Below are 25,926 nucleotides of genomic sequence, written 5' to 3' on the forward strand. Positions count from 1 at the left end.
CGTAGGCACAGAGATGACCATTGATATTAACCCTCCTGTGGGTTGAATGTTTGTGAAGTTACTTACCTGCACATTTGTTGAAAGAGTGCAGCGTATCCCGCACAAACGCTCTTCCCTCTCTGAAGGACATCCTTTGGCTCACAAAACCGCTGGTCTTTGTTATGGAAGCCCGCAACATCATATTCTGGAGAAACGAAGACAAAGTAAAGTTCCTCCAAAAGCCTGGGGAAAAGGGATTGATGAGCGATGGAAAACATTTGGATTGTTTTCATCTCTGAGGAGCACAAACAAAGAGAAATGCTCTGTAGCAGGAGCTGTACAAAGAGGTTTCCTCTGGAAATGTCTGGCTTTGGGTTCTCTATGCATGCATCTCCCACGGATCTAAGTTGAAAACCTAGGCTTTGGATCTGCAGTCAGATCCTAATGGGCAGACGCTTATCTCGGTGCAGAGTTAATGTGTCTTCAAGGATCCAGCTTCGTACAGCTCCAGTGGTCAGGATCATGGCTGGGAAGAATGAAATGCAACGTCCTCAGTACTGGACAAAAATCCTTAAAAGTATCTAATCTGTGAAGAACATGGAACAATTAGTGTGAATGCATCACGCACCAATGTGGAAAGAGCTGGGCAACTGTCAAACTTCCCATGGCACCAAAACTGTTCATGAATTTGGGTCAAATTTGGAAAATTTTTGCCCTTCCAAACTAGATTCTTTTTAAAAAATTAAAATAGTTCGCTTCAATATTTTGAAAAATGTGCTGATACATGTTTTGTTTCGAAATGTCTCTATACAATGTGAAGAACAAACAAGTTCAGGATTAAAAAGAATCTGAAAATGAACTATCCTTTACACCCAACCTTTTAGTATTTTCTTTCATTTTGGGTGTTTTCCCTGATCTTTTTATTATGTTTCAGCCTGAAAAATGTTAGTTTTGATTCAAAATAAACTGTCAGCCACCAAACTATAAAATCAATGATTCGCTCAGAGCTAAATGTGGCTAGGGAATTGATAGTTTGAGCCGGAGGAAATATTATCAACATAAAAACAGCCAAAAAGGAAACAAAGCAGGGTTTATTCTACGCAGAGCTAGAGAAGATGGCCCAGGAAAGTTAATTTTAATACCTAATAATCTTGGCAATGTCCGTAAGTCTCTGTAAATGATGAACATATTTTTTCTGCCACTTGCACTCATGTAGCACTCTTGCTTCCTTTGATGCTGCTCAGGAGAAAATTCCCTGTGAGCGCGGCAGAGACGAGATGCTGCAACTTGACTTTCATCTGAAAGACTTCATTAGTGTCAGTACCTTAGTCTCTGCTCCTGAGGGCATGGGAGAAGGGGAGTTCTAGACCAGTGATTTCCAGAAGCTCCTTGGTGATCTGACGAGAAGCTGGTTATGAGTCAGCATGCCCTGGTTGCTAAGGCCAACAGCATATTGGGCTGTATTAGTAGAAGCACTGCCAGCAGATTGAGGAATGTGCTTGTTTCCCTCTGGCAGTGGTGAGGCTACATCTGGAGTACTATGTCCTATTTTGGGGCCCTCACTCTAGATAGGGTATGGCCAGATTGGAGAGAGTCCAGTGCAGGACAATGTTGCTCCCCCATCCACTTCAGCAAGGGCTCCATTGTACTTCACTGGTTCACACTCGCTGAGTCTATGGCTGTCAGAGTGGAACGGCCCTTCAGCAGGGCCAGGGGTCTGCCCACATTCTCTACTACGAGTGAGCAGTTCCCCGAGGGCAGAGTGCCTAGTGGCTAGGCCCCTTGCAGAGCCTACAAGTCCGGGGTGTAGGGCTGCAGCCCACCCCTAAGGTCTGTGGTCTTAGTTTGGGGCACGACCCCAGGAGTCTAGCCTCCCCTCTGCAGCAGGGTGGATGGTGGGTTCTTTGGCGTTCTTCCCCCTCTCTGCCTGGGAAGGGTTCGGAGGCTCCTTCTCCAACAGCCGACCTGGTGGCAGCTCTCACTCTGGCCCTGCATGCGCTAGAGCCAGTTCCTGCCTCTTGGCTGGTCAGCCCCGAGCTGGCCTGGCTTCTTCTCTTTTATACTGCCTCCAAGACTGCCACCAGCTGCAGGTGAACCAGGGTGGGGTAATTGGGCAAACAAGCTCTGTTTAGCCTCTGCCTTCCTCCTACTCCCTTGCACATGTTATGCAAAGAAGGATTACTCATGTGGTTTGTAGAAACAGGACTTAGCTTCCTGGAAAGATAAACACTTAACAAATGACCCACATGTTCCAGAAGGTAGCTGAAGAAGAATATATATTACACCTTGTTGATCGTGGCGTAATAAATATTTTTCTGCATGTCATTTGTGAAATGCTTGCACGTATGAAACATCCAGAAGAGCCCATGGTTTGTAAATGTCTGTCATTTGCCTCATTTATTCAAGGCCAGCATTGGTCCAGCCCACAGCTGGTGTTCCAGCGTATAAATAGCTTCCACCCACACACAAAGCCATTTGTGCAGTTCACGTACAGGTCAGTGAGAACTGCAGCCCCTGTTGGCACCGGCTTGAGGACAGAGTTCACTGGGCCCCGGAAAGGAGTGGGGCTTGGCAGAAGGGGAGGGGCTGGAGTTCTAGATCCTGACAGGAGACTTTATTTATCCAGAACTAATTGTGAGGTCTTCTCTCCTCCGCCTCCTGCTCGTCAGTGTCCCCGCAAACCTGCCCTCGTCATGCAATCACAACCTGAGCAGAGTGAGAACAGGAGCATTGTTTGCCAGTGCTGTGGGAGTCCAGGATCTCTGCCTACCTATGTGATGGCATATCCACATCCAAATGGCTCTGACCTTCTCCAGATCAGTCCGGGCTGGTTGGAGCAGGGTTTTCACAAGTTCCTCTACGCCGTTCTTGACGCTCAGCTGTTTTTAGAAGGAGGTGGAAAGTTAGAGAAAGTGCTAGGAGGTCGGATTTCCCCCTTTTCTGTCTCTGCATGGTTCTCGACAATGGGCAGTACCAGCACCTAATCGCTAACAACCCCGCTTTGAGTTTGCTCACTCCCCAGCTTTGTTGGAAGCTCTCTGGGGGAGGGACTCTGCTGCCCACCAGGCTAGTTCCTTTCAATGGCGAGGCAGATTAGGGGCATTGTTGGCCAGGCATGTTGAACTTTCCTGGCAAAGATGAGCATCATCGCAGCGTGGCCCGCCTTACCAACCGATGACAGGGCATTATGGGTGCAGCTATGCTGGGGCTGAGCAATAACTTTCGATGCAGGAAGCTCTGCAAGTGTGTGGTAAGTGTTCAAGGTGGGCACTTGTCTGTGATATTAATGGAGGAGGTGCAGGGTCTGGGAAGGCGGATGGCTGCAGGAGAGGATTCTGACCTGGAGGAGGGGTGTTGGAGGAGATGCTGGGAATGGGACTGTGAGCTGGGGCAGGGGATTGGCATACAAGGTGTGGGCAGGGTATGGGCGCAGGAGCCAAGAGTGCAGAGGGTTTGAGTTATGTGGGCAGTGGGATTGGAGTGAGGGCAGAGGAGTGGGAGAGGGAGGAGGTGGGGTGCTAGGTGCAAGCTGTGACCAGAAGATGATCACCTTGGTAGCTCTCAGCCAGCAACCCAGCAGGACCCTCAGGCAGGCTCCCTGCCTGCCCTGCTCTTGCCGGTTGCTCAGAGTTTCTGGCCAGTGGGAGCTGCGAGATTGCACTGGGGGTGGGGCAGTGTGCAAAGCCTCTCCCCCGTGTCCCCCGGCTCACGGCAATATTCACGAGTCGCATAGGCTCCATAGCTGGCTCCTCTGAGTGGGTGGGAGGGGACAGGCAGGCTGCCCGTCTGAGGCTCCCACTGCTGCGGGCCAGATCCAGCCCTCAAGCTGTATTTTATTGGCCCTGGTGTATGCTTACCACCTCCTTCACAAAGCTTATTTTGCTGTTAGGTCTACAAGCACACAGTGTCTTCCTCAGCAACAGAGAGTAAGCCGTGCTAGTCTATACACTATCAAAACAAAAAGCAGTCAAGTAGCACTTTAACGACTAGCAAAATAGTTTATTAGGTGAGCTTTCGTGGGACAGACCCACTTCTTTCAGACCATGGCCAGACCAGAACAGACTTCAATATTTAAGGCACAGAGAACCAAAAACAGTAAGCAAGGAGGACAAATCTTGCTTACTGTTTTTGGTTCTCTGTGCCTTAAATATTTAAGTCTGTTCTGGTCTGGATATGGTCTGAAGAAGTGGGTCTGTCCCACGAAAGCTCACCTAATAAACCATTTTGCTAGTCTTTAAAGTGCTACTTGACTGCTTTTTGTTTTGATAGTCTTCCTCAGTGTCATTGTTTGGTGTTGGAGCCAATAGTCATGTATCACCACCCTTATTCCCCCTCGACCTCTGCACCTGCTGATTTCTGTTGTCTCTTAAAAGAGCACTTACGTCTTCCTTTTAAACTACCCCTTCAGATGAGAGTCATCATTGGGAAGTCAAAGCTGGAAGTCTACACTGACAGTGACTTATATTTTTGTCCTACTTTTTCCTCGAGTAGAAATGGCCAGGGACAGCTACTTTCAGCAGAGTTTTGGGGATAGAAGTTGGAAGGACATTACCACTTCATTCCCCTGTGGACCATCTTGGTCTCCCAGGGAGGGAGGTTCTAGACGATGGAAGACGGTGTGGTCTTGTAGGAAGAGTGAGTTAGATGAGACTTACCTCTGAGGCGTAGGCATCCAGTTTCTCAAACTGCTGCAGGTCTAATGTCATGGATTTCAGGTTGGATTTGTCCCATGGGTATGCTGGAGTTTTGAAAAAAAAAAAAAAAATTGAAAAAAGGAACAATCATTCCAGAAAGGAAAGGCAGAGCATCTAGGGGAGCAGGAGCGTAAAGGGTGAGCATCAGAAGCTATTTGAATGGGACCCTCGGTGTCTGTAGGTGTCTGCTTTATCATTTCCTCCCGTCCAAGCCAGTCAGGTCTACCCTGCGCTTGTCTGAGCTGGGAGTTCCCCTTTGGATATTTTGCACTTAAACAGCAGAGAAACATCTGGCAGTAAAAATGCAATACGGTGCCCCAAATGAGAACACCAGAATATCAGGCCAGGAGCGGGTCAGATAGTATTTGTCAAGAGCTCCCTTCCACTGTCCTTAGTCCTCAAATAGTTAATAGTTTTCAGTTTTGCAGAGAACAGGGGTAACTTTACTCATGGAAGTAGGGCCCCCACACAATCACAGCACCCCAACATTCAGTTGAATTGTAAACAAAAATATTTTTTCCACTGCCAGCAGCACTAAACGGGCCATTCCAGCAAGTCAAAGATTCAAGAATCCTCCCCTTTGTGAGGCTGGGCTTAAGAGATTCTTCCAGATACTGCTTTATGGCTGTTACATTGCAGGGAGGCTGGAGGAAAGGAGGAATAAAAAAGATAATTTGAGTTTAAATTGTTACTGCGTGAATCCCAAGAGCCAATAAATAGCCCGGAGACTACTTGAAGAGTGGTAACCAGGCAGCAGTGGCATGAGGAAAGGCTGGGTAGTGGTACTAAAAGGGGGGAGAACCTGGGATGTGGAACTGCTCCTCTGTCTGTACTGTGCCTCTGGAGGCAGGGAATCCTCAGTCAAGATCAAGGATCGAACCTGTGACTTCTGGATAACAAAAACTTGAGCCGCTGCTGCTCGAGCTGGAGCGCACCGCTTTTTTGGCTCTCTCAGCAGTGGCGCAAGCACATCTTAAGGGGGACGGAGCAGCACTTTAATGCACATAGAGCACTTGTTAGATCCCATCTGCAGGAGCACACGTGGGGCTTGGCTGTACTCACTGGAGCATTCATGCGGTGGAGCTTGAACTTCTGGAGTTTGGTTTAGCAGGTTTAGTAACGAGTGGAAGTCGTAAGTCTACCCTCTACGCTGGGTGGCCTCAAGCAGCACTCGGTGAGCCCCTGTGGTGGGGTGCCTGCCCCATGCAGGGAGGGGAGTGGGTAAAAGCATCCTTCAGAGGCAGTGCAGGAACCCAGCCCATAAGAAGAGGGCTTGCAGAGCCAGCCAATGGGGAGTAGGCTTGCAAAGGCAGCCAATCAGGGCCAGGAAAGACCCTATAAGAAGGGCTGTTCATCAGCTGAGGCAGGCTGTCCCTGGAGGGCAAGGCAAGAGGTATGGTTACCTGTGACAGAGCAGCACTGGGCAGGGGAGCAACAGAGAGCTCCAGCCGGACCGGCTGCCAGACTGGAGTGAGTCCTGCCCAGGTACAGGCCCCTTTCGTAGACTACGCTCTAGTCCTGTGGGGGAGCAGGGCGGTTTCTCCTCTTTGGCTCTGCTTTAAGGCTCAGAAGTCAACCAATTTCCACACCCTTAGTAGAAAGGTGCTCCCAAGCTGGGTCTGGTAAATGGAAACTGCTCTGTTCTCAGAGCCCCCCACCCCCCAGCCAATTACCGGAGTGGAAATCTGCACAGCTGGATTCCTCCATTTCCCACCCCCCAACTTGCCTTCAAAAGCCTTCATAGTAGCGGGAGAGCCCCCAGCCACTCCACTCACAAGCGACAGCCATCTTCTGGTACCCAGGGGACTGAATTTGCCTAAGACAGCATCTGTTTCTCTCACAGGCTTGTTTGTTTATCTAGCTTTCCACGGGAAAGGGCCTATTACAGTGACCGACAGAGAGAGAGAGCAGATTTACACGTTGGAAAGGCTCTTGTTCTGTTCAGCTCTGAAAATTACTTCTTGCCTTTGGGGAGCCAGATGGGCTTTTAAAATTGGTTATCAGTTTTTGTCTTTGTCAGGTTATAGCTGCAAAGGCTCCCCACGGACCCCGACTCCACAATAACTCACGCACTCCAACACCGTTTGCTTGGCGGTTAGAAACGTGCAGCAGGCCCATTTGCAAAGTAGACCTCTCAGTTATGTTGCCCAGGCAGCCTGGCTAGGAGAGGTGTGACGTTCACCCGCCCGTCCTGGCTTTGAATCCCAGGCGACAATACACTGCGCAAAGCAAAGCAGAGCAAAGCATGTTTCGAGTGACAGAAATGAAATCACTGGTTCGCTGTCGGTGCTGTAATACGGTTCTGGCCAGTGTCGTGCCACGCGTGGTCTGGGCGAGCCCTCTTTCTGAAGCAAACACGTGCCACATGGTGGGAGCTCGTTGCAGCCAGGGAGATGTCCTGTGCTAATGACAGAAAGCTACGGTACGGCGAATAGTTACCATGCAGGTCTTTTCTGCCAGGCGGGGGGGCTCTGCTCATCCGGTTCAGTTGGAGTCCTAGAAGATAAACAGTAGCCACGTAGGAAAGGGTAGGAAAAGGTAGTGTGTCTATGTGGCGGGCTGGAAGACAGGCTGTTCTTTCCCTGTCCTTAGCCCCAGTGTCATGCCGCGTTGCGTGTAGCCCACGAAGGTGAGGTGGAGGAAGCACAGGTCAGACTGAAGTAAAGGCTGCTTCCCCTCCATCAGTCTTATGACCATAAAGAAACCAGGGAGCACATTCACGAGCCCCCCGGTGACGTCTCTTGTAGGCTGAAGGTTGGGAATGGTGCGCTCCGTCTTGCCAGCAAGCCAGCCAAGGGGCTGACTTGTGGAAGAAATTAAAGCAGCTCTGGCAAGCACGAATAGGGAGGCCCACCCTTATCTCAGTAGGCTGCTGCAGCCCGAGGCTCGCTGATGTTCCACCAGTGGCTCGGGGGGCCTGCTGTCTGCCCCCCTCCCCCTGGGCCACTCGAGTGCCACACTTCCTACTTCTCCCCCTCCCTCCCAGCACTTCAGCAGCACCTCGATTCACCTGATTCACACTCCGTCCCCCTGCTCTCTCCCCCCCTCCCAGAGCTGGCACAGCTGATTCGGGGTGTTCAAGCTCTGGGGGGAGGGGGAGGCTCCAGGGCCCCGGTGTGAGACAGGTGCGTGGGCAGAGGACAGACAGGGAGTTGCAGGTGGAGCCCCAGTGGGCACAGGTTGCCCACCACTGAGTTAGTGTATGTATCAGAGAGCTCTCCGCCGGAGCTCATCCCTGCAGCACAGGCCAGCGTGAGGTGCAGATCAGCAGGGCAGTCTCTGCCTGGGAGGGGACGTGCAGCCACCTGCTGTGAGATGCCACTCATACTGGGAGAGTCCCCTCCCACACGGGGCAGCCTTCTCATTGCCGACCGCGCCGCACGCAAGACCCGGGTGCTGGCACGGCGCCGCCCACACGTGTCGGCCTCTGAGAAGGCAGGCCCCGTAAGGGGAGATGCTGACCCCACTGAGACGGCAACGCCACTGCAGCTGCATTAGTGGTTTCACCTTTGCAAAATACACCGTTCCCCAGCAGCCTCACCTTTGTGATCCTGGCCTGTCAGGCTGGGCGGCTCGCGGACTTCTGCGGTAACCCCAGGCAGATTTAGTCGAGGAACCTCCACCTGTCACCCCTCTGCCTACGCAGCTCTGTGAGCACCCAGGCTCCAGCTCCTTTCTGTTACAGCCCATGGTAGACTTAATGCCCCCTCAGCGGGAGGGTTGGTTGAGACTCCAGGTGTATGGAGCACTTCTTCATGGAGTCACCCCAGGCACACTGTCCACCACAGCCCAGACAAGGCTGGTGCACTGATCAGACTGTAAACAGTGTGGGACCTTGTCAGTTTCTATGCAGGCTGCTTCCAGCTAGGAAACTGCACCCTTTCCTCTCTCTAACTGAGAGTAGGTCAGCCTGTGTCTGCTTTGTAAGCAGGAAAATGTTCAACAGCTGGCCTTGGATTTTCCCTTGATTTGATATTGGGGAACTTTACCTTGAAAGAGTTCTTTTCTTGAAGAATTCCAAAATGGTTTACCTGGCATGATCAAAATTCACGCACGCCCTTCCAGCCTCAGTGATCTGCCAGCTTTGCAGGGTGTGAATAAGGGCAGAATGCAACTGTGCCAGATTACAAAAATCACTTCCCTCGTTACTAAATGACCTCTGGGCCAGAATACAGATGCCATTCTGCACAGGTGGGACTACGCAACAGTCCTGGCAATGCATGAGTCTGATTGCAATGCCAGTGGCTGACCATGGGCTGGAGCACGTGACCTATGAGGAGAGGCCGAAGGTTTTGGGCTTATTTAGTTTGCAGAAGAGAAAACGAGCAATTTGATAGCTGCCTTCGGCTTCCTGAAGGGGGGCTCTAAAGAGAATGGAGAGAGGCTGTTCTCGATGGTGACAGGTGGCAGAACAAGGAGCAATGGTCTGAAGTTACAGAGGGGGGAGGTGTAGGTTGGATAGCAGGAAAAACTCTTTCCCCAGGAGGGTGGTGAAGCAGTGGAATGTGTTACTGAGAGTGGTGGTGGAATCTCCATCCCTAGAGGTTTTTAAATCCCAGCTTGACAAAGTCCTGGCTGGGATGACTTAATCGGGGTCGATCCTGCTTTGGGCAGGGTGTGATGGGGTTCTGGGGTCCCCCAAGCTCTGCACCCTGTCCGCAGGCAGGAGAGTCTCTCACTTAGCAGGAGAACAGCGGGTTTATTAGCCGACAGGACACAGCATCGTACAGAGGAGTCAGTGCAGCAGGCAGAGACAGCCAGTCCAATTCATGTTGGGGAGAGGAGGCCCCGAGGGGCCCCCAGAGCCGGGGCCTTGCCCCCTCCTTGGTCTCTCTCTTCCTCAGCCCAGACTAACTGCTTCCCAACTCCCAGTTCCAATTCAAACCCCTCAGGCTCCACCTCCTCCTTTGTGTGCAGCCCAGAGGTGTTACCTGGTCATCAAGGTTACCCTCAGCAGGAGCCCCACACCCTCTGTGAGCCACACACACACACACACACAGGTATCCCCCACTCCATCACACAGGGGACTGGACTCAATGACCTCTTGGGGTCCCTTCCAGTCCTAGAATTCTATATGATCTAGTTAAATTTGTATAGGCCTTTCATTTCAATCCTTTCGTGTTGGGTTGTGCATAACTTTCTGACAGTTTCAGCTATTGGGCTCAATAATCCCAACTGGTCTTTGAAGCTGAATCTTTGTTTTGTTTTAAATGTAAGTCAGAATGGCTCAATCTGTTTTTAAGTATGAGGGATTTAAAAAGGGAGCCACACGCTTTAAAAATTAATTTACAGCTACTCTTTATAGTTGTAAAACAGCTCGCAGTCAGATGCTTAAAGGTAGCATGGAAATAGTGAGGGGAGTTGTCACTGAGTGTTCCTGCGACCATCAGTTTGTATTCAACTGAGTTATGAACTTTAGAAAAATCACTGTAACCAGTGCCACCTTTCTGTTACTTTCATCACTGATCTGCAGAGACAACGAGCTAAGCGGTTTCTGGTAACCCACTGACCTCTCTTCAGCTGAGATGCCGTACTTTAGCTGGCGCAAATGTTTTAAAACAGAAATGTACCTTTCCCAAGGGATAATTTCTTGAACATCTGCGGGGTGGTATTTCTAGGATGTACCTCGACAGTCACATGAGTTCCTGCAAAGAACAAAGAGTCAGAAGTGACCAAAGACTTTATAATATGAAAAAGTAACTAGCAAGTGAAAGCATTGAAGACAGAAAATATCACAGCATACTCTTCCAAGTGAAAACCTCATTCCATTAGTGTTGTACCAACACTAAACCAACTCACTCCGCTTCTTCCTTTCTAGCGTGACACCCCACCTTGTCCAGCTTTTCCTCCCGGCCCTCTTTTCTCTTGGTCTAAAAACCAGAATGCCTTCCCCGGGCAGGTCTTCTGGTGCCTGGCTTGAAGATATATTGTTCCTGTTCTTTTTAAACGATGTGCTTTCCCTGTGAGAGCCAAGCTCAGCGAAGTTGGGATCTTGCTTCAGATGGCCATTCAGAGGAACTCCTGTGCACGTTGCAGAATAAGAAAATTTTGCCAGTTGCTGGTGATCTCTGAAGTTCAGAGAAGGATGCAGATGCTTCACACCTGTAAGTTTAGGGGAACTTTAGAAATGACCTTCTGGCCAATTCTGACATTTTTGGAAGTTGGCTTACTAATTTCCATAAGTTGCTGTCCGCAGGCTGATGGAACTGGCATGCCTGTTCATCCACAAACTCTGTCCACACATCCACATCTCTGAGTTGTGAGCAGATGATGGTGTTTTTTTTCCTTTTCATTTCATTTCAGACATCTCAATGAGGATTCATCAGAAGCAAAAGTTTGTCGTAATTCTTAAAACCACTGACTCTGGACACCATAATTCTCACCTGGCTCAACCAGCACATTGCAAACCTACTTTGAACTCAGTGGGGTTGAGTTGAACTCCAGCATTGGCAGCATCAGGGTTTTGCCTCAGGGCTTTCTTCACGTTTGAAAAAAGATGGTAGTCATCTTTGCTGATACTGCTGTGTCGTAACTGCAGTTTGACAGAGAACATTTTGACATCTGGGTACACTGCGTAGGCAGTCTTATTCTTGCCTTGCCTCTTCACGCATTTAACTCATTTTAAATACCCCACGATGTTGCACAGAAGTGCAACAGAGGGCAACCAGTCTGAGTTGTCCAAGAATAAAAACGGACCCTTTTTTCCATGCCCAGCAATTAAAAGTTTGAATGGTTCAAAAACGTTCCTACAATGTGCCAGCATGTGTCTCACAAAAGCCATCTTACCACAGTGTGCAAAACCCACCCTTATATGGGGAGTCAGATTCCTCACACAGAAGCTCAAATAGCTGGTGGTTCAGGCCCAGAGATAACCGATTAATTGAACTACATCTGTCATCACATCATTTGGAGAATACACCTTTGCTAATAATGCAGTGATACAAAAATGTCATTCTCATCTGTTGTCAGTGCACGTTCTTACCAAGCATGGCAGGAGTGCTATCGGTGGTTTTTGCTGGTTGATTGTTGAACCTTTTCAAGATAGCCAATATGGTGATTTTAATTTCCCTCTGGGTGCCCCATTTTGCAGGGGAACTACGTCTAATAATAATTCTTCCATTGTGTCAGATCAGCACTTATAGATGTGACAAACAGCAGTGACTGTTGGGTGCCATTGATGTGCAGGCTTTCATCCATAACAAGGCTAACAAACCCAGAAGGAGACAACCGTTCCTTGAGGATACTTCCAGTGTGTTCAGACATATCCAATGCCCCACTCAACATTGTTGAATCAGGCAGCTGAATGTGTTTTCACCCTTCTCAAGCTCCTTTTTGTCAGGGAACTGGGTTGAGCAGGCTATTAAAATTCAGTGTTTTATCATCACACCATCAACACACGGGTTTCATCCATTCCATTATTTGATGTGTGATTTTGTACAATGTCGGAGCAAGCATGCATCCTTGTTTGACGCCGCTCCTGATTCTGAAAGCATCCGATAATGCGCCGTCATATTGGATGGTTCCTCTCATGTTTTCGTGGAACGACTGGATCATCTTGAGTAACCGTGGAGGACAGCCTATCTTGTGGAGCAGTTGGAACAGACCATCCCTGCTGACCAAGTCAAAAGCCTTGGTCAAGTCGATGAAGGCTATGTAGAGTGGCTTTCTCTGCTCCCTGCACTTCTCCTGCGGCTGCCTTAGAGAGAAGACCAGGTCAACGGTAGACCTCTCTGCGCGGAATCCGCACTGCGATTCGGGGAACACCCTCTCAGCAATCTTCTGGAGTCTACCAAGGATGACGCAAGCGAACAGTTTACCAGTGACGCTTAGGAGGGAGATTCCACGGTAGTTGTTGCAGTCGCTTCTGTCTCCTTTGTTCTTATACAACGTTACAATGTTAGCGTCACGCATATCCTGTGGAACCTCACCCTCTTTCCAGCACAGGCACAGCAGCTCATGCAGGGGTTCCAGGAGTGTGTCCGCGGCACGTTTGATTACCTCTGGTGGTATCATCCTGACCAGGGGCCTCTCCTGCTGCAATGCTGTCGATGGCTGTCTTCAGTTCATCCACAGTCGGTTCTTGATCCAGTTCATCCATTACTGGTAGGAGCTCGACGGCATCGAGGGCTGCGTCAACCACAACGTTCTCACGTGAGTACAGCTCGGAGTAGTGCTCAACCCAGCGCTCCATCTGTTTGGCTTTGTCAGTGATGACTTCACCAGATTTGGATTTCAGAGGTGCCATCTTGTTCTGGGTGGGTCCTAATGCCTTCTTCATACCCTCGTACATTCCTCTGAGATTACCAAAGTCGGCACAGGTCTGGATGCTGCTGCATAGCTGGAGCCAGTGGTTGTTGGCACAGCGCCTGGCTGTCTGCTGTACTGTTCTTCTGGCCTCTCTAAGTGCTTGCTGGGTACTCTGGCTCGGTGAGCGTTTGTACTCCAGGAGTGCAGCGCGCTTCTTTTCAATGACTGGAATCATCTCATCAGAGTTAGCTTCAAACCAGTCGTTCATGTTTCTAGCTCTTCTTCCAAACACCGACAGGGCCGTGTTGTAAACTGTATCCCTCAGATGTTGCCATTTGGATGTCACATCGACGCCCCCAGGGCCGCTGTGCAGATTTTCCTGGAGGGTCTCTCTGAACTTTTCAGCTTTTCAGCTTCTCCAGCTCAACATTGTTTGGGATCTTCTTCGCACTCCTCCTGAAGCATGCCTTTGGATCTTCAACAGAGGGCATCTTGCTGCACACAAGATCTGATGGGAAACTGTTTAATCTTGCAAGGCTGAAAGCTAAGTCTAAGGTGCGAGAAGTCCTCATCAGAGACATGCTGTTCGCAGACGATGCTGCTGTAGTGTCTCACACAGAAGACCAGCTTCAAAAACTGCTGGATCGGTTCTCCAAAGCGTGCAAGGACTTTGGGCTTACCATCAGCCTAAAGAAGACAAACGTACTCTGTCAGGATGTTGCTGAATCCCCATCAATCAGCATTGACAACTATACGTTAGAGGTCATCCACGAGTTCGTTTATCTTGGGTCCACCATCACTGACACCCTGTCGTTGGACACTGAGCTAAATAGGAGGATCGGAAAAGCGGCCACAACTCTGTCCAGACTCAGCAAGAGAGTGTGGAATAACAACAAGCTGTACACTCACACTAAAATGCAAGTCTACAGAGCCTGCATCCTCAGCACCCTCCTTTATGGCAGCGAGACTTGGACCCTATATGCCCTCCAGGAAAAGAGGCTGAACGTCTTCCACTTGCGCTGCCTCAGGAGCATCCTTGGAATATCATGGAAGGACAGAGTGACCAACACCGCGACCAACACCGCCATCCTCGAGCAAGCTGGAATCCCAACCATGCACACCCTCCTCAGGCAGCGTCGGCTCCGCTGGCTTGGCCACGTCCACAGGATGAACGATGGAAGGATTCCAAAAGACATCCTGTATGGTGAGCTAGCCTCTGGGAAAAGACCCCCCAGACGCCCCCAGCTGCGTTACAAAGATGTCTGCAAGAGAGACCTCAGAGAGGTAGACATCGAGCTGGACATTTGGGAAGAACTAGCAGACGACCGCAGCAGATGGAGGCAGGGGTTACACAAGGGCCTTCAGAAGGGCGAGTTGAAGATCAGACAGCTAGCAGAGGAGAAGCGAGCGCACAGAAAGCACAATAAGGACTTGCCAGACACCCACTACATCTGCAAGAGATGCAGCAAGGACTGTCACTCTCGTGTGGGTCTTTATAGTCACAATAGACGCTGTAAATGAAGTCCTCAATTGAAACTTTAAAGGGCGCGATCCATAGTCCATGCAGACTGAAGGATGCCTACTACTACTACTGATTTTGTACAATGCAGTTGCGACCTTTTTGCTTGTGTTAACAGAAAACCTGTTTTGATTTACTCTTCGCTGTTTGCGGTTGTTTGCTTCCGTGTGGGAAAATCAGTGCTGAAGTTCAGATGAATATTAATGTCACGTCTGATTAAATTAGGGTTTTGGAATTTGGTAATACAATTGTCACATGTTAAGCAGTGATCTTCATGACTGGGCACAAAGAAACAATTGTTTTCACTCCTCTCGAAAGTCTGTACACATCTTCGTTGTTGCATTATTGTGTGGCTTTTGCCAGGTAAAGTTTCCAACCCATAGCAGGGGGTATTAATGTCCACGTGATGGTTCAAAAATTCTAAGACTTTTTAACGGCTATCAGCGAGGGAGGACGAGGAGTGGAGGTTCCCTCCCTCCACGATCATCATGAGGCAGCTGTTAGTAGCCCTCCAGGAGGAAATCTTGAAGAGCCTCAGGCTGCACCACAAAGAGCCACGTGCAGCTTGCAAGCCCTGGATTAGGTATCACAGAGACTACAGGTTGAACCTCTCTGGTCCAGCATCCCTGGGAGCTGACCAGTGCCAAATGAGAGAATTTACCGGATGACGAGTGGTTAGTGTTGTCCAGCAGCATTGCCAACACTTCCACAGGAGGTTTAGGAGTAAAGAACAGCACAGAGCATGGACGGCCAAGGCTGGTGGCTGTAAACAAGCTTCGTGGGACCACAGGAAACTTGGCCACTCCCATGATAAGTAGTTGTCTGGCTAACTAAAATCATGCTGGATTGTGGATGTTGTCATATGAGAGAGCGCTGGACTAGAGAGGCCCAACCTGTCGTTATTAATGGTTCGCCCTCATACTGGAAAGGAATACCAAGTGGTGTTCCACAGGGGCCCGTTTTGGGGGCAGTTCTGTTCAATATCGTCATCAGCGATTTAGCTACTGCCATAGAGAGTGGGCTTATCAAGTTCCCAGGTGATACCAAGCTGGGCGGGGTTGCAAGTGCTTTGGAGGACAGGGCCGGAATTCGAAATGATCAGGGCCACCTTGAGAAAAGGGTCTGAGGTGCGTAGGATGACGTTCAATAAGGACAAATGCAAAGTGCTCCACTCCACATAGAAGATGGGAAGTGACACCCTAAAATGCAGTACCGTAAGCCCCTGATATGCGCAATTTCGACTTGTGCTTAAAGCAAGTGCAAATCCTGGGGTTCCCCAGGGGCTGGCGGGAGCACAGCTCCTCCGCCCGCTCCCTGCTCCAGCCCCCTCCCGCACCTGGAGAAAGCCAGGCGGGCAGCCGTGGCGGCTTCTCCCCCACGTCCCACTGCTGGGGAAAGCTGTGCTGCCATGGCTGTCTGCTTGCCTGGCTTCCCCCAGCTGGGGGAAGCCGGGGAGAGCCAGGAACCAAGCAGCAGCCTGGCTCCTGGCTTCCCCAGGCTGGTGGGAGCCGGGAAACTGACCAGTGCTAGTCTGTTTCTCAGCTCCCACCAGTGGAAGAGAGCTGGGAGCCAGGCTGCTGCTTGGTTGCCGGCTCCCCTCCAACTTGCGCAAAATTTGAGTTAGGTGAGGGTGCACAGGAGTGTAACCCTGGTGTGACAAGGGGGCCTACAGCACTGCAGAAAGGGAGCTAGGGGTCATAATTGACCTCTGACTGTCTGATTTTCCTTCTTCCATGAGTACATAGGAAAAGAAGCAGAGTTCTTTAAAAGCAGACCTATTGATGAAATTAACATATGCAAAAGAAGATGCTGCCTGTGAGGCAGCAGCATTCCCTCACCTGAGCTGGCTGATGGGATGAACAGTTTCTGACCATGGACCCCCACTCCACTGATGGTATTTCTGAGAATGAAATAGAATTTGCAGGGAAGCACTTAACTGCAACCTGGGTTTTATGCTATGTTCCTGATGCAATATCATGTCCTCAGGACTCATTACTCTCAGTTTAGGCCAGAGCTACACTAACTAACCATCGCTGACAGAGGTTATTTTGTCCACTGGGTGTGGTGAGTGATGGCAACCGAAGCCCACAGTGCAGACTTTTGCCAGGATAGCATATATTGTTTTGGAAGTTGGCATGTTCTGGAATGAGTTCTACCAGCAACGCTATTCTTGCTTGTTCTGAGCTGGGTCCTCGCTAGGAGTGCTGAGCTGACATAGCAAGCCTAGAAATGCTTATTTGCAGAAATAACCCACTTCAGAATCCCTCCCCCCAAAGTTGCTACAAAAATTCCACACAAAGTTTTAAAATTTTGCAAATCAGTGGTGTGAAACAGTCTCAAGGTTTTGTGATTTATTACAAACGTCGTTGATGTGAATCAAACCCCACTTTTTTAAGGACCAAGAGGGGTTTAAGTATCAGTTTTACTATAGATACAGGACGAATCTCTAAGGCAGCCTTGTTACGCAGTGTAGAGAACAAATAAGAGATAAATAATTTGATTCAATGGACAAACTCTTGATCCTTTCCTTGTTCTCTTGAGATCTGCTGTTCAAGAGAATGTTTTGCTGGTCATTATGCCGGTATAGCTATGCCGACAGAAACCCTCTAGTGTGGATGCAGTTGGAGTGTTATGAAAGGGCTTATGTTGGTTTGGGGAAATAGCATTGGTCATATTGGTATAAGCACAGTTGTGTCGATATAGAACCATCCACGCCAGGACTTTAACGGGCTATGCTATGTCAGGTGACAGAAGAAGCCACTCCCTTAGCCAACAACAATACTAGTAAAACTTTTAATTGTAGACTAGGCCCAAGAACTGCCCAGCGACTCTTCAAATTCTTCATCTTTTACAATCGAATTATAAAAACTTCTCTTATTTTTCTTTTACTGTGGTGACGTACTGGAGAAGTTTTCTCTCATCTGAGCAGAAATAAGAGATTCATGTTGCATTGCTGCAGAAATTCAGCATCTGCTGAGTTGCCACCTACCTTCATCGGTATCGGAAGTAAGGAGCGGTGTCTGTTCATGAGGCTGCATCTGATCTGGCTGGCCTGTTTTATAGGAAGAAAACATCCCTGTGACTAGACTGAAATGAAATTGTCTCATCCTCCAGCAACAGGAGCACCCACCATAGAAGCGGGTTATATCTAGAAATGCGGCACCCCCATTCTGTTCCCGAGCTTTTCTAGCTTTATGCGGCAAATTGATACAGCAGCGCTCAGTACGTGCTGTGTGAACAAAATTTTGAGCTTTAAATGCAAGTAGAGCGACGAGGCAGTGCATTGGAGAACGGTCCAGGCAAGTCAGGCATTTCTGAGGGGACCCTGCCTGAGGACGCAGAGAAGGAAGAAGACGTCTCTGGAGGGTCGTGGTTGGCACCTGCTCAGTCCCATTTTATTGAGATGTGTCATTCTCGCAAAAATAGTCTAGTTCAGTGCTTCTCGAGCATTGCCGATCGTCGGCCTGCGATTTGAAGTCGAAAGCATACGCTGCCCTCCTGCCTTTACTGTCTGAGTGAAAAACCGATCGGTAGCACGTGCGTGTTTTGTAGGTTGGCGGACATGGAAGAGGTGCTTAGAGAGTGGGAAGTGAGCTTTGCAGGCCTTGTGACCAGGGCTTCCTCTAATTTTTTTCCATGCATGGGCACAATGTGTTGTGTTACCTGCATCACCGATAGAGAGACATTCTGCTGGCTGCGGGGGCTCTGCTAAACATCTGGGTGGCATCTGGATCTCTCCTGGGCGGCCGCCCAAGCACTCAGTTAACGGGGAGCGCTGCTTGTGACCTCTGGATTGCCTTTCATGGGCACGCTGGGGGTCTCGCCCCGTCTCTTGGAAAACACTGATCTCTTGGTAAGGGAGCCCTGCATTCTATTTCCAGCTGCATAACCTTGAGTAGCCTCCTCTCCTTTTGTTTGTTCAGTCTGTGTAGACTGTAAGGTCGACGGGGCAGGGACTGTCACCATGTGAGCGCACAGCACCCAGTACAGAGATCAGGGTCTGCGTGCTGTGGCAATACACATGGAGGGAATTTTACCCCTCAGGCCTGCAGTGACATTAAACTAGCAAAGTCAGCAAATGCCATTTGACTCTGAGCAATACCTTGCATGTGGCCTGGGACATGAGAGCCTGGCTCACTGAGGATGACCATTGGCTGTGACACTAGGCTATTCCCTTCTGTTTTTCTGAAAGTATCCCAGGAGTTGTCCTGACAGCAGAAGTGACCTTTACAAAATTTCCCACCTCAGGTGGGAGGCCCCAATACCATTTGTAATTCCAAGCTGGCAGGGACTGGCCTGTGAATAAGGAGGGTTTTTTTTTTTTCCACTGTATGTGGCAGCAGCATATTTTATTTTACTGTGGTTTGATCTCTGTTAATGTCGTACCGTTTGTAAATATTGCAGCAGCACCAGCTGCTTCACGGTCTCACCGTCCTCCGAGAGACAGGAACGCAGCTGATTAAAGTGAATTTATTAACCCCTTAGGGGCTGATGCATTAAGAACTTTTGGTATCAGAAAGTCTTAATTGTCCTCAGTAGGACTCATCTTGTGCCCTGAAGGCCAGGCTAGAGGAAAATGTATTGATACTCAGATTTGCACTGAACTTCTAGAGTTACTTCAGTTAATTAACTCTCTGTGTTGGATGATTAATTCTGTCCCTTCTAGGCTTGTTGCATTTCCTGATCTCTCTGGTGTACAGAAACCCCATCAAGCATGAAGGAAGAGCACAAGCTCTAAAGATATTAATATTTATTTGTTTTTTCTTATTACCACCTCTTTGTATGGGATAGTCGAAGGCAGCTCCCGACAGTACCGTGTGCCTGTGTATTGCTTGTGTGCTGCGTGTGGGCCGAATATGCTCCCACTGGTTGCGGTGGGAACTGGATCAGAGCTCGCTCTAAGCAAATGCATCAATAACAAACAGGGTTTCCCAGAACGGTTAGTAGTAATCCTGGGGAAGCAAAACTCTTATTTCTTCACTAGAGACCAACCCATGCTCTGATACAGGCAGAATTGAGGTTGGTGGCCTCAGTTTATTCCCTGAGGGGCTGCTCGTGTTCCATAACAAATCCAAGGCACAGTCTGGGGCAGCTGGTGGCATCCTCTTACAAGAGGCTTTGAGTGGGACTAGCGGGAGGGGTCATAGGTCAGCCAAGAAATGGCCTGGCTGAGCTTTGTGGATGCTCCAGATTGTGCAGAGGACGAGGAAATTTGGGGAAATCCTCCCATGCAATTTGCACCCAACTTCTCTGTGGGGCTGAAGGGAGGAGGGATTCACCTTTCTCAACAGGACAGTTTTTGTCTCCATGCACCATAGATGGCATGGATCTCGGGATGCTGAGAGCTCTGTGGGACCATTAGTACAGCCTCAGCTCTATTAGTTTTCAGAAGAGTTCTGTGTTGGTTACAATACTAGAGTCAGAGAAATGCAGGGCTGAACCGTAAGAGGTCACCCAGCCCCTCTGCCTGTGTGGAGGCAGGGTTCTGAACATTTTAACCATGTCGTGCCTGTAGGCAGCAGTATGCCAACACCTAGCTGTCCCGCCACAGTCCCGGTGCATGCGCACACCCAGCCTGACCTGCAGGGGCTGCTGCTGATAGCCAGAGCACAGGGAGACTCGAGTCTGAATGGAGCCTCTCTGTGCCCATCACCCAGATGCAGTAGGGCCTGGAATGGGCTGGGACCAGCACATGACTCGTGTGCAACCTGCAAAGCCTCTCCCACACACTCTGCCTGGTTCCAGCTGGCTCTGTGGTACCCCCAGTATCATATGCCCTCCATTCTTACGTACAAAATGGGAGGGCAGAGAAGATGACGTACCAGGACGGTCATTCCCTCTGGGCTGCTGCGACCTCTCGTTTTCATTGTCGTTGCTTTGAAAACCTACAGAACGACAAAGGTGAGCATGAAAGTCAGACAATGATATTCATGGGTGCTAGGCAGCATGGTCGACACCATTGAGTGGGAAGATCGCAATCGGCCCATTGCCCCGCTCCCAGTGAAGACAGAAGTAAAGCTTTTGTTGACTTAGCTGAGGCAGAACCAGCTGCATGATGAGGGGACCTCACAGAGTCAGGCATTTACCCCAGAGGACTCAGAAGACCCATGAGAATGGAGAAAGTTTCTTTGAAAAAAATGTCAGTCCAATATTTGCCTTTGCTGTTTCTGTTTTTGGTCCTCCAAACTCAAGGCCCTTTTCTATTTACTCCTGCAGTCAAAGGCTACGTCTACACGTGCACCCAACTTCGAAATAGCTTATTTCGATGTTGCGACATCGAAATAGACTATTTCGATGAATAACGTCTACACGTCCTCCAGGGCTGGCAACGTCGATGTTCAACTTCGACGTTGCTCAGCCCAACATCGAAATAGGCACAGCGAGGGAACGTCTACACGCCAAAGTAGCACACATCGAAATAAGGGAGCCAGGCACAGCTGCAGACAGGGTCACGGGGCGGACTCAACAGCAAGTCGCTCCCTTAAAGGGCCCCTCCCAGACACACTTTCATTAAACAGTGCAAGATACACAGAGCCAACAACTAGTTGCAGACCCTGTATATGCAGCACGGACCCCCAGCTGCAGCAGCAGCAGCCAGAAGCCCTGGGCTAAGGGCTGCTGCCCACGGTGACCACAGAGCCCCGCAAGGGCTGGAGAGAGAGTATCTCTCAACCCCCCAGCTGATGGCCGCCATGGAGGACCCCGCTATTTCGATGTTGCGGGACGCGGATCATCTACACGTCCCTACTTCGATGTTGAACGTCGAAGTAGGGCGCTATTCCCATCCCCTCATGGGGTTAGCGACTTCGACGTCTCGCCGCCTAACGTCGATTTCAACTTCGAAATAGCGCCCAACACGTGTAGACGTGACGGGCGCTATTTCGAAGTTACTGCCGCTACTTCGAAGTAGCGTGCACGTGTAGACGCAGCCAAAGAGTAATTTACAACCCCACAGTCAGTTGCAATGGGAATGGTGACTATATCACATGTATGATCGACTCTATTCATCCCTGATGCAAATCTACTGACATGTCTTAGTGTAGGCCAAGGAGAATCTCACTGGAGAAGATCGTCTTGGTGGTTCATGGTGTTTCACCTTGCAAGTAAGTTTTAAAGAACTTTAGAGATCAGCAGCAGGGGAACACTACTGCTGATATTAACTAGCTCTTCAGCCACAGACCCTAAAGCACGTTACAAAGAAGCTCACTTACCACAGTCTCCATTCATCACGTGTCAATGGAGCAACTTGCTCCAGGTCACCTTGAAGACCAATGGCAGAGCCAGGAATGAAATCTAGGACTCCTGAGTTCTAGCCCAGAGCACGAGCCATCATCTTAGAGGCTCTGCCCGTCTTTATGAAGAAGAGACATGCCGCTAGAGTTAGTCAACATTTTTAATATTTTTTTCCAACAAAAAAGATTTTTATTTTCAGTTTACCAGTGGAAAAAATGGAAACTGAAAAAGTGAGAAAATGTTGGTAAAATATTTTAGCTTAGGTAAGAATGTACCATTTTCAAAACATAGAACCTTGTACCAAAATGAATTTTCAAAGCTCTGAAACATTTTTGCCAGCTTTCAAGACAAGTTTTCATTTTTTTTAAAGCTTTTAGGGTAATTTAGATAAATAAACAATACTCCATTTTTAAATAGCCCATGAAGAATTGACATTTTCTACCAGGTCTATCCACCGTGCAAATATTCTCTCCAGTAGTACGGTTAATCTATACAGCCTCCACCTATCAGAGAGTCTATGGAAAGATGTTATCCCGATTTTACCCTCCCAAGCTGGGAGCAAGCGGGTGCCAGCAGCGTTTAGTTTCCAAATTTCATGCCCTGAACAGTTGCGACCCATCCCATCCCCCTCTGCCCTGCCGCCTGTCCATCGAGCTCTGTTCCGCCAGGTGCTTTCCATGTGCCAGCTCCTTCAGTGTGTGTCCCCAGAGCTCCTGAGCCTTTCTAACTCCCTTTGCTTGCCTACAATAACTCAAACCAAAATGGCTTTGGGAGCTTATTTTGCTGTAGTTTAGCAGAGCAAATCCTTCTCGGACCTATTATTGTGACAGTGCAGGGGTAATTGTAGCCACTGCAAAATACTTCAGTCAAAAAATGGCCATGTTTATAAAACAAAATGGTTTCATTTTTCAATATCTTCCACCTCCCACCAATGAAAACATTTGGTTATTGTTCCGTTGTGAGGAAGAAAGGAGACAACCAAGTGGGAAAACAATTCCAGAACAACCCTTGGTGAACACTGGACCTCTCAGCAAATGGGGACTTGAAGTTTTTGAACTCTGACCCTTTTTGAAAACATTCAAATGAAAATGTTCTCAAAGTTTCCATGTGTGCCTCATCCTCACCGGGTCCGTAATGGGAGGCTGAAAAATAGTGAGGACATTGGGGCCGTATGAACCAAAAGCCAGGAGTTCTGTCTGCTCCGTGCCTACACCAGCACCAATTGCCGAAAAAAGAGGTGAGTGTTAAACCAGGTTGCAGCTGTGGAGCTTTGCCCGGTGGGGAGAGTCTTTCACTTGTCTGGAAACAGCTCCTGAGTTGCAGGGTTCCAAAAGAGCATGGAACATCCCCTGGAGGGACAGAAGCTAGCCAAGGGGATTGTCGCAAACCGTGGCTATAAATGGCTCATGGTGATATTCTCTACAAAGTATGCATGTGCTCGCATACACGCACGCACGCACTAAAATAAGACCATGTTGCTCTGTGCATGGCTTGCGATACCCAGCGATTTGGGATTCAATAACCGAAGTACAGTCTGTTCAACCCCCTCACTGCTTTGCCCTGTAAATCGAAGGCATATGAAAAATGTTCTACAGCAACAAGTTGTGCAAGCACGGTCCCTGGAATAATAGTCACATTCTGCTGCATGGGCATGCCACACAGGTGCTGGAACCAGACTCACCTGCAGCATGCATGCATGCACAGCGTTGGACACTGCTTTTGCAGGGGCTCTTACTCACTAGCTGGCCTGGAAGATTTTAGAGGAGGGTTTGCAGGTTTGGGTTTTCATTGCATGCCTTTAAGCTAGGGGGATACAAAAGAAACCCAGAACATCCTGACAGCTGATGGTTCACCTCTCATTCTGCAAATTCCTTGCTGCGTTGGGGCCACATGCACTGTGGCCGCACCCCTCCTCTTGAACCACTGCAGATATTGCTTTACCTTGGCTTTGGTGCGAGGCACTGATTTCCGTCTGTCTGTCTGTCTGCACCCTTTGCACTGTCTTCCTCTTCTGAGGGCGAACTATGAGAAGCATCTCAATTGCCACCGCACTGGCGTCTTTTTTAAACTCCAGGGTACCCATCAGAGCATTGCCCCTGCTTCCTTCCTCACCCCGAGCCGCTTACTGCTTCGGCGGCTGCAGAATTGGCAGGGTTTATTTTCCTCTCTTGGAAAGGCAGGTGCTCCCCCTCACCCAAAACACACTCTGCACGCACACAAACAGCTTGTGCCCTGCCAAAATCTACCCAGCTGAACAGATTACAAGTCACCTCTGAAAGGAAATCCCCGCAGGGACACGCTTCCGACATCTGAGGAAGGAGCGCGTTTCAGAGGGCGAGGTCTGGTTTCAGGACAAGGGCTTCTCTCTGTCCTTTCAGATTTGAGCACCTGTCTACCCTCCAGTCCCCCAGTCCCCCAGTCAGCACCGTTCTGCTGGAGGGAATTCTTTCCGCGACACTTGTGGGCTCTTTAAAAGGATGCCTCGGATTCTTCTCTGTTGCACCCAAAGTGGAAATTTTAAAACACAGCTTAAAAAAAAAAATCAAGGCTGAGAAATAAAAAAAAATAGCTTAAAGAGTGAGAAGGAAGGCATGCCCCGGGAGCAAAAGCCACTACTCTGTGTCCTGGGGTGAAGGTGGCTGCAACAGCCATTTGCAGGAGGGTTGGCGCTTCCAAAGCCGATTAATGCAAAAGTGATAGCAAATAACTAGAAGGCTGTCCGTGAAAACCAGCCACTCCTTGAGAGGCAACAAATGGATCTCCCCAGCAATGGGCATGAAGGACATTGGGCTCTGAAGCTGTAAGAGCCTGAAAACACCAACAGCTGAAAGTCTCCTCGCTCACAAAGGTGGTAGGAGATGGAGCCCAGCAGTCTGGTTTAGCAGTTAACAGCATGCTGGTTAGCTGGCCTCTGCCATTTGTACAAGGTCCTGGATGAGAAACCCCTTCTAACTTTATCTCGGGCCTCTGTCCCGTCCTGGACCTGCCAGCTGAGGTGCTGTTGGGCTGGTGGCCCTAGGGGAATGTGGACATCTGTGGGCGGAGGGACTCTCTCCGGCACAGCTACGCGATGCTGCACGCTTGCAGGCATGCCGCTGCTACTGGCACGGGGGATGTACTTTTGGTGTCGCTTGCGCTAGTCACTGCAGGAATTTTTGGCAAGTGGAGGGTTTCCCTTCTCCACTGATTCTGGGTGAATCTGCTGCTCCTGAGGCTCTAGGCAGGGATCTAGTGTTGCTGACTGGTGGTGGGAGAGTGCAGCCAGTTACCCCTCCTCCCCCAATCTGCAGCCACTGCCCAGGTAGCCCATATGCAGTGAGCCTGCCCTGCAAACCCTGCAGGTTGCCTCTGCTCAGCAGCTCCAGCAACAGCACCTATGGTTCTGTGCACGGAGCCTTTGCCCAGCTGTGCCACTGCCCCCTTAGCACCCTGTTGACAGTGCTCGTGATAGTCCAGTTCAGATCCTTGTGCTTCCCTGCTGAGGACTTCAGCTGCAGTGTGGAGCCCCCACCTGCGGGTAAGGAAGCCCTCATGCAGGGGTCCTGAGTTCCGTCCTAGCTGACAACCCATCAGGCGAGTTGGTGCGGTCGGAAGCCAGGGAATGAAGGCACGGGAACTCCAGAAATGCACTGAGAATGGTGGGGACTGAGGCAAATGGTCCAGTGCTTCTGAGACTCGTCCATCCCTGCACGAGCTCCCTAAGTTAATGAAACTTCCCAGTCCTCATTCTTCTAGCAGCTCTGCTGTCCTCCTCTCAGCTGACCTCTCCACCATGACGGCCTTTTCTGCTCTCTCCCCTGCTACCTTGTGGTACCAAATTAAGGCTTTGTCTGCCCAAGAAGGTTGCACTGATTTTTAGCTAAGGTGTGGATTTAAACCTATCCAGTTCATCTGATGCAAACCCTTGTCTGGCACCCATTTGGGTTTAGGAGTTGCTTTTTGCAGTTTAGTTTAATTTGATTGAGGACAGCTAACTTGCAACACAAATTTAAGTTGTACCCCTGTATTCCTCCTTTAGAGAGAAGGCCTATAAGCCTCACCCACCTGGTCTCCAGTGCCTTTTTTCAGTCACCGCTGACTCTTGTCACTTTAGGACTAGATTGCATTGCCCCAAGGGAAGTTATGTACCCTTCAAAGTCCATGCAAGGCCCTGGCTTATGTAAGTACCTCCTCTCTCTGGAAAAGCGACAGTGTTCTCTCCATTCATTCATTCTCTGACAGCAGATTGGAATTCAGGAGTGTCTCATTTTAATG

At 49.5% G+C, this 25,926-nt stretch overlaps 1 protein-coding gene across 1 annotated transcript in view; it reads right to left on the reverse strand.

The window, feature by feature from the left end:
* KY (kyphoscoliosis peptidase) overlaps positions 1-23,754 on the reverse strand; it is a 40,206-nt gene extending 16,452 nt beyond the window's left edge. The window contains exons 1-8 of the mRNA XM_075004179.1: positions 23,614-23,754; positions 20,262-20,324; positions 17,429-17,491; positions 10,244-10,318; positions 7,113-7,169; positions 4,635-4,717; positions 2,750-2,858; positions 67-184 (exon numbers count right to left, since the gene is read on the reverse strand). Coding sequence (XP_074860280.1) covers positions 67-184; positions 2,750-2,858; positions 4,635-4,717; positions 7,113-7,169; positions 10,244-10,318; positions 17,429-17,491; positions 20,262-20,324; positions 23,614-23,707 — 662 coding nt within the window. The 5' untranslated portion in view covers positions 23,708-23,754. The remainder of the gene's footprint in view (positions 1-66; positions 185-2,749; positions 2,859-4,634; positions 4,718-7,112; positions 7,170-10,243; positions 10,319-17,428; positions 17,492-20,261; positions 20,325-23,613) is intronic.
* Between the last annotated feature and the right edge of the window lie 2,172 nt (positions 23,755-25,926).

Source organism: Carettochelys insculpta, chromosome 10 (genome assembly GCF_033958435.1).
Source record: "Carettochelys insculpta isolate YL-2023 chromosome 10, ASM3395843v1, whole genome shotgun sequence".
NCBI lineage: Eukaryota > Metazoa > Chordata > Testudines > Carettochelyidae > Carettochelys > Carettochelys insculpta.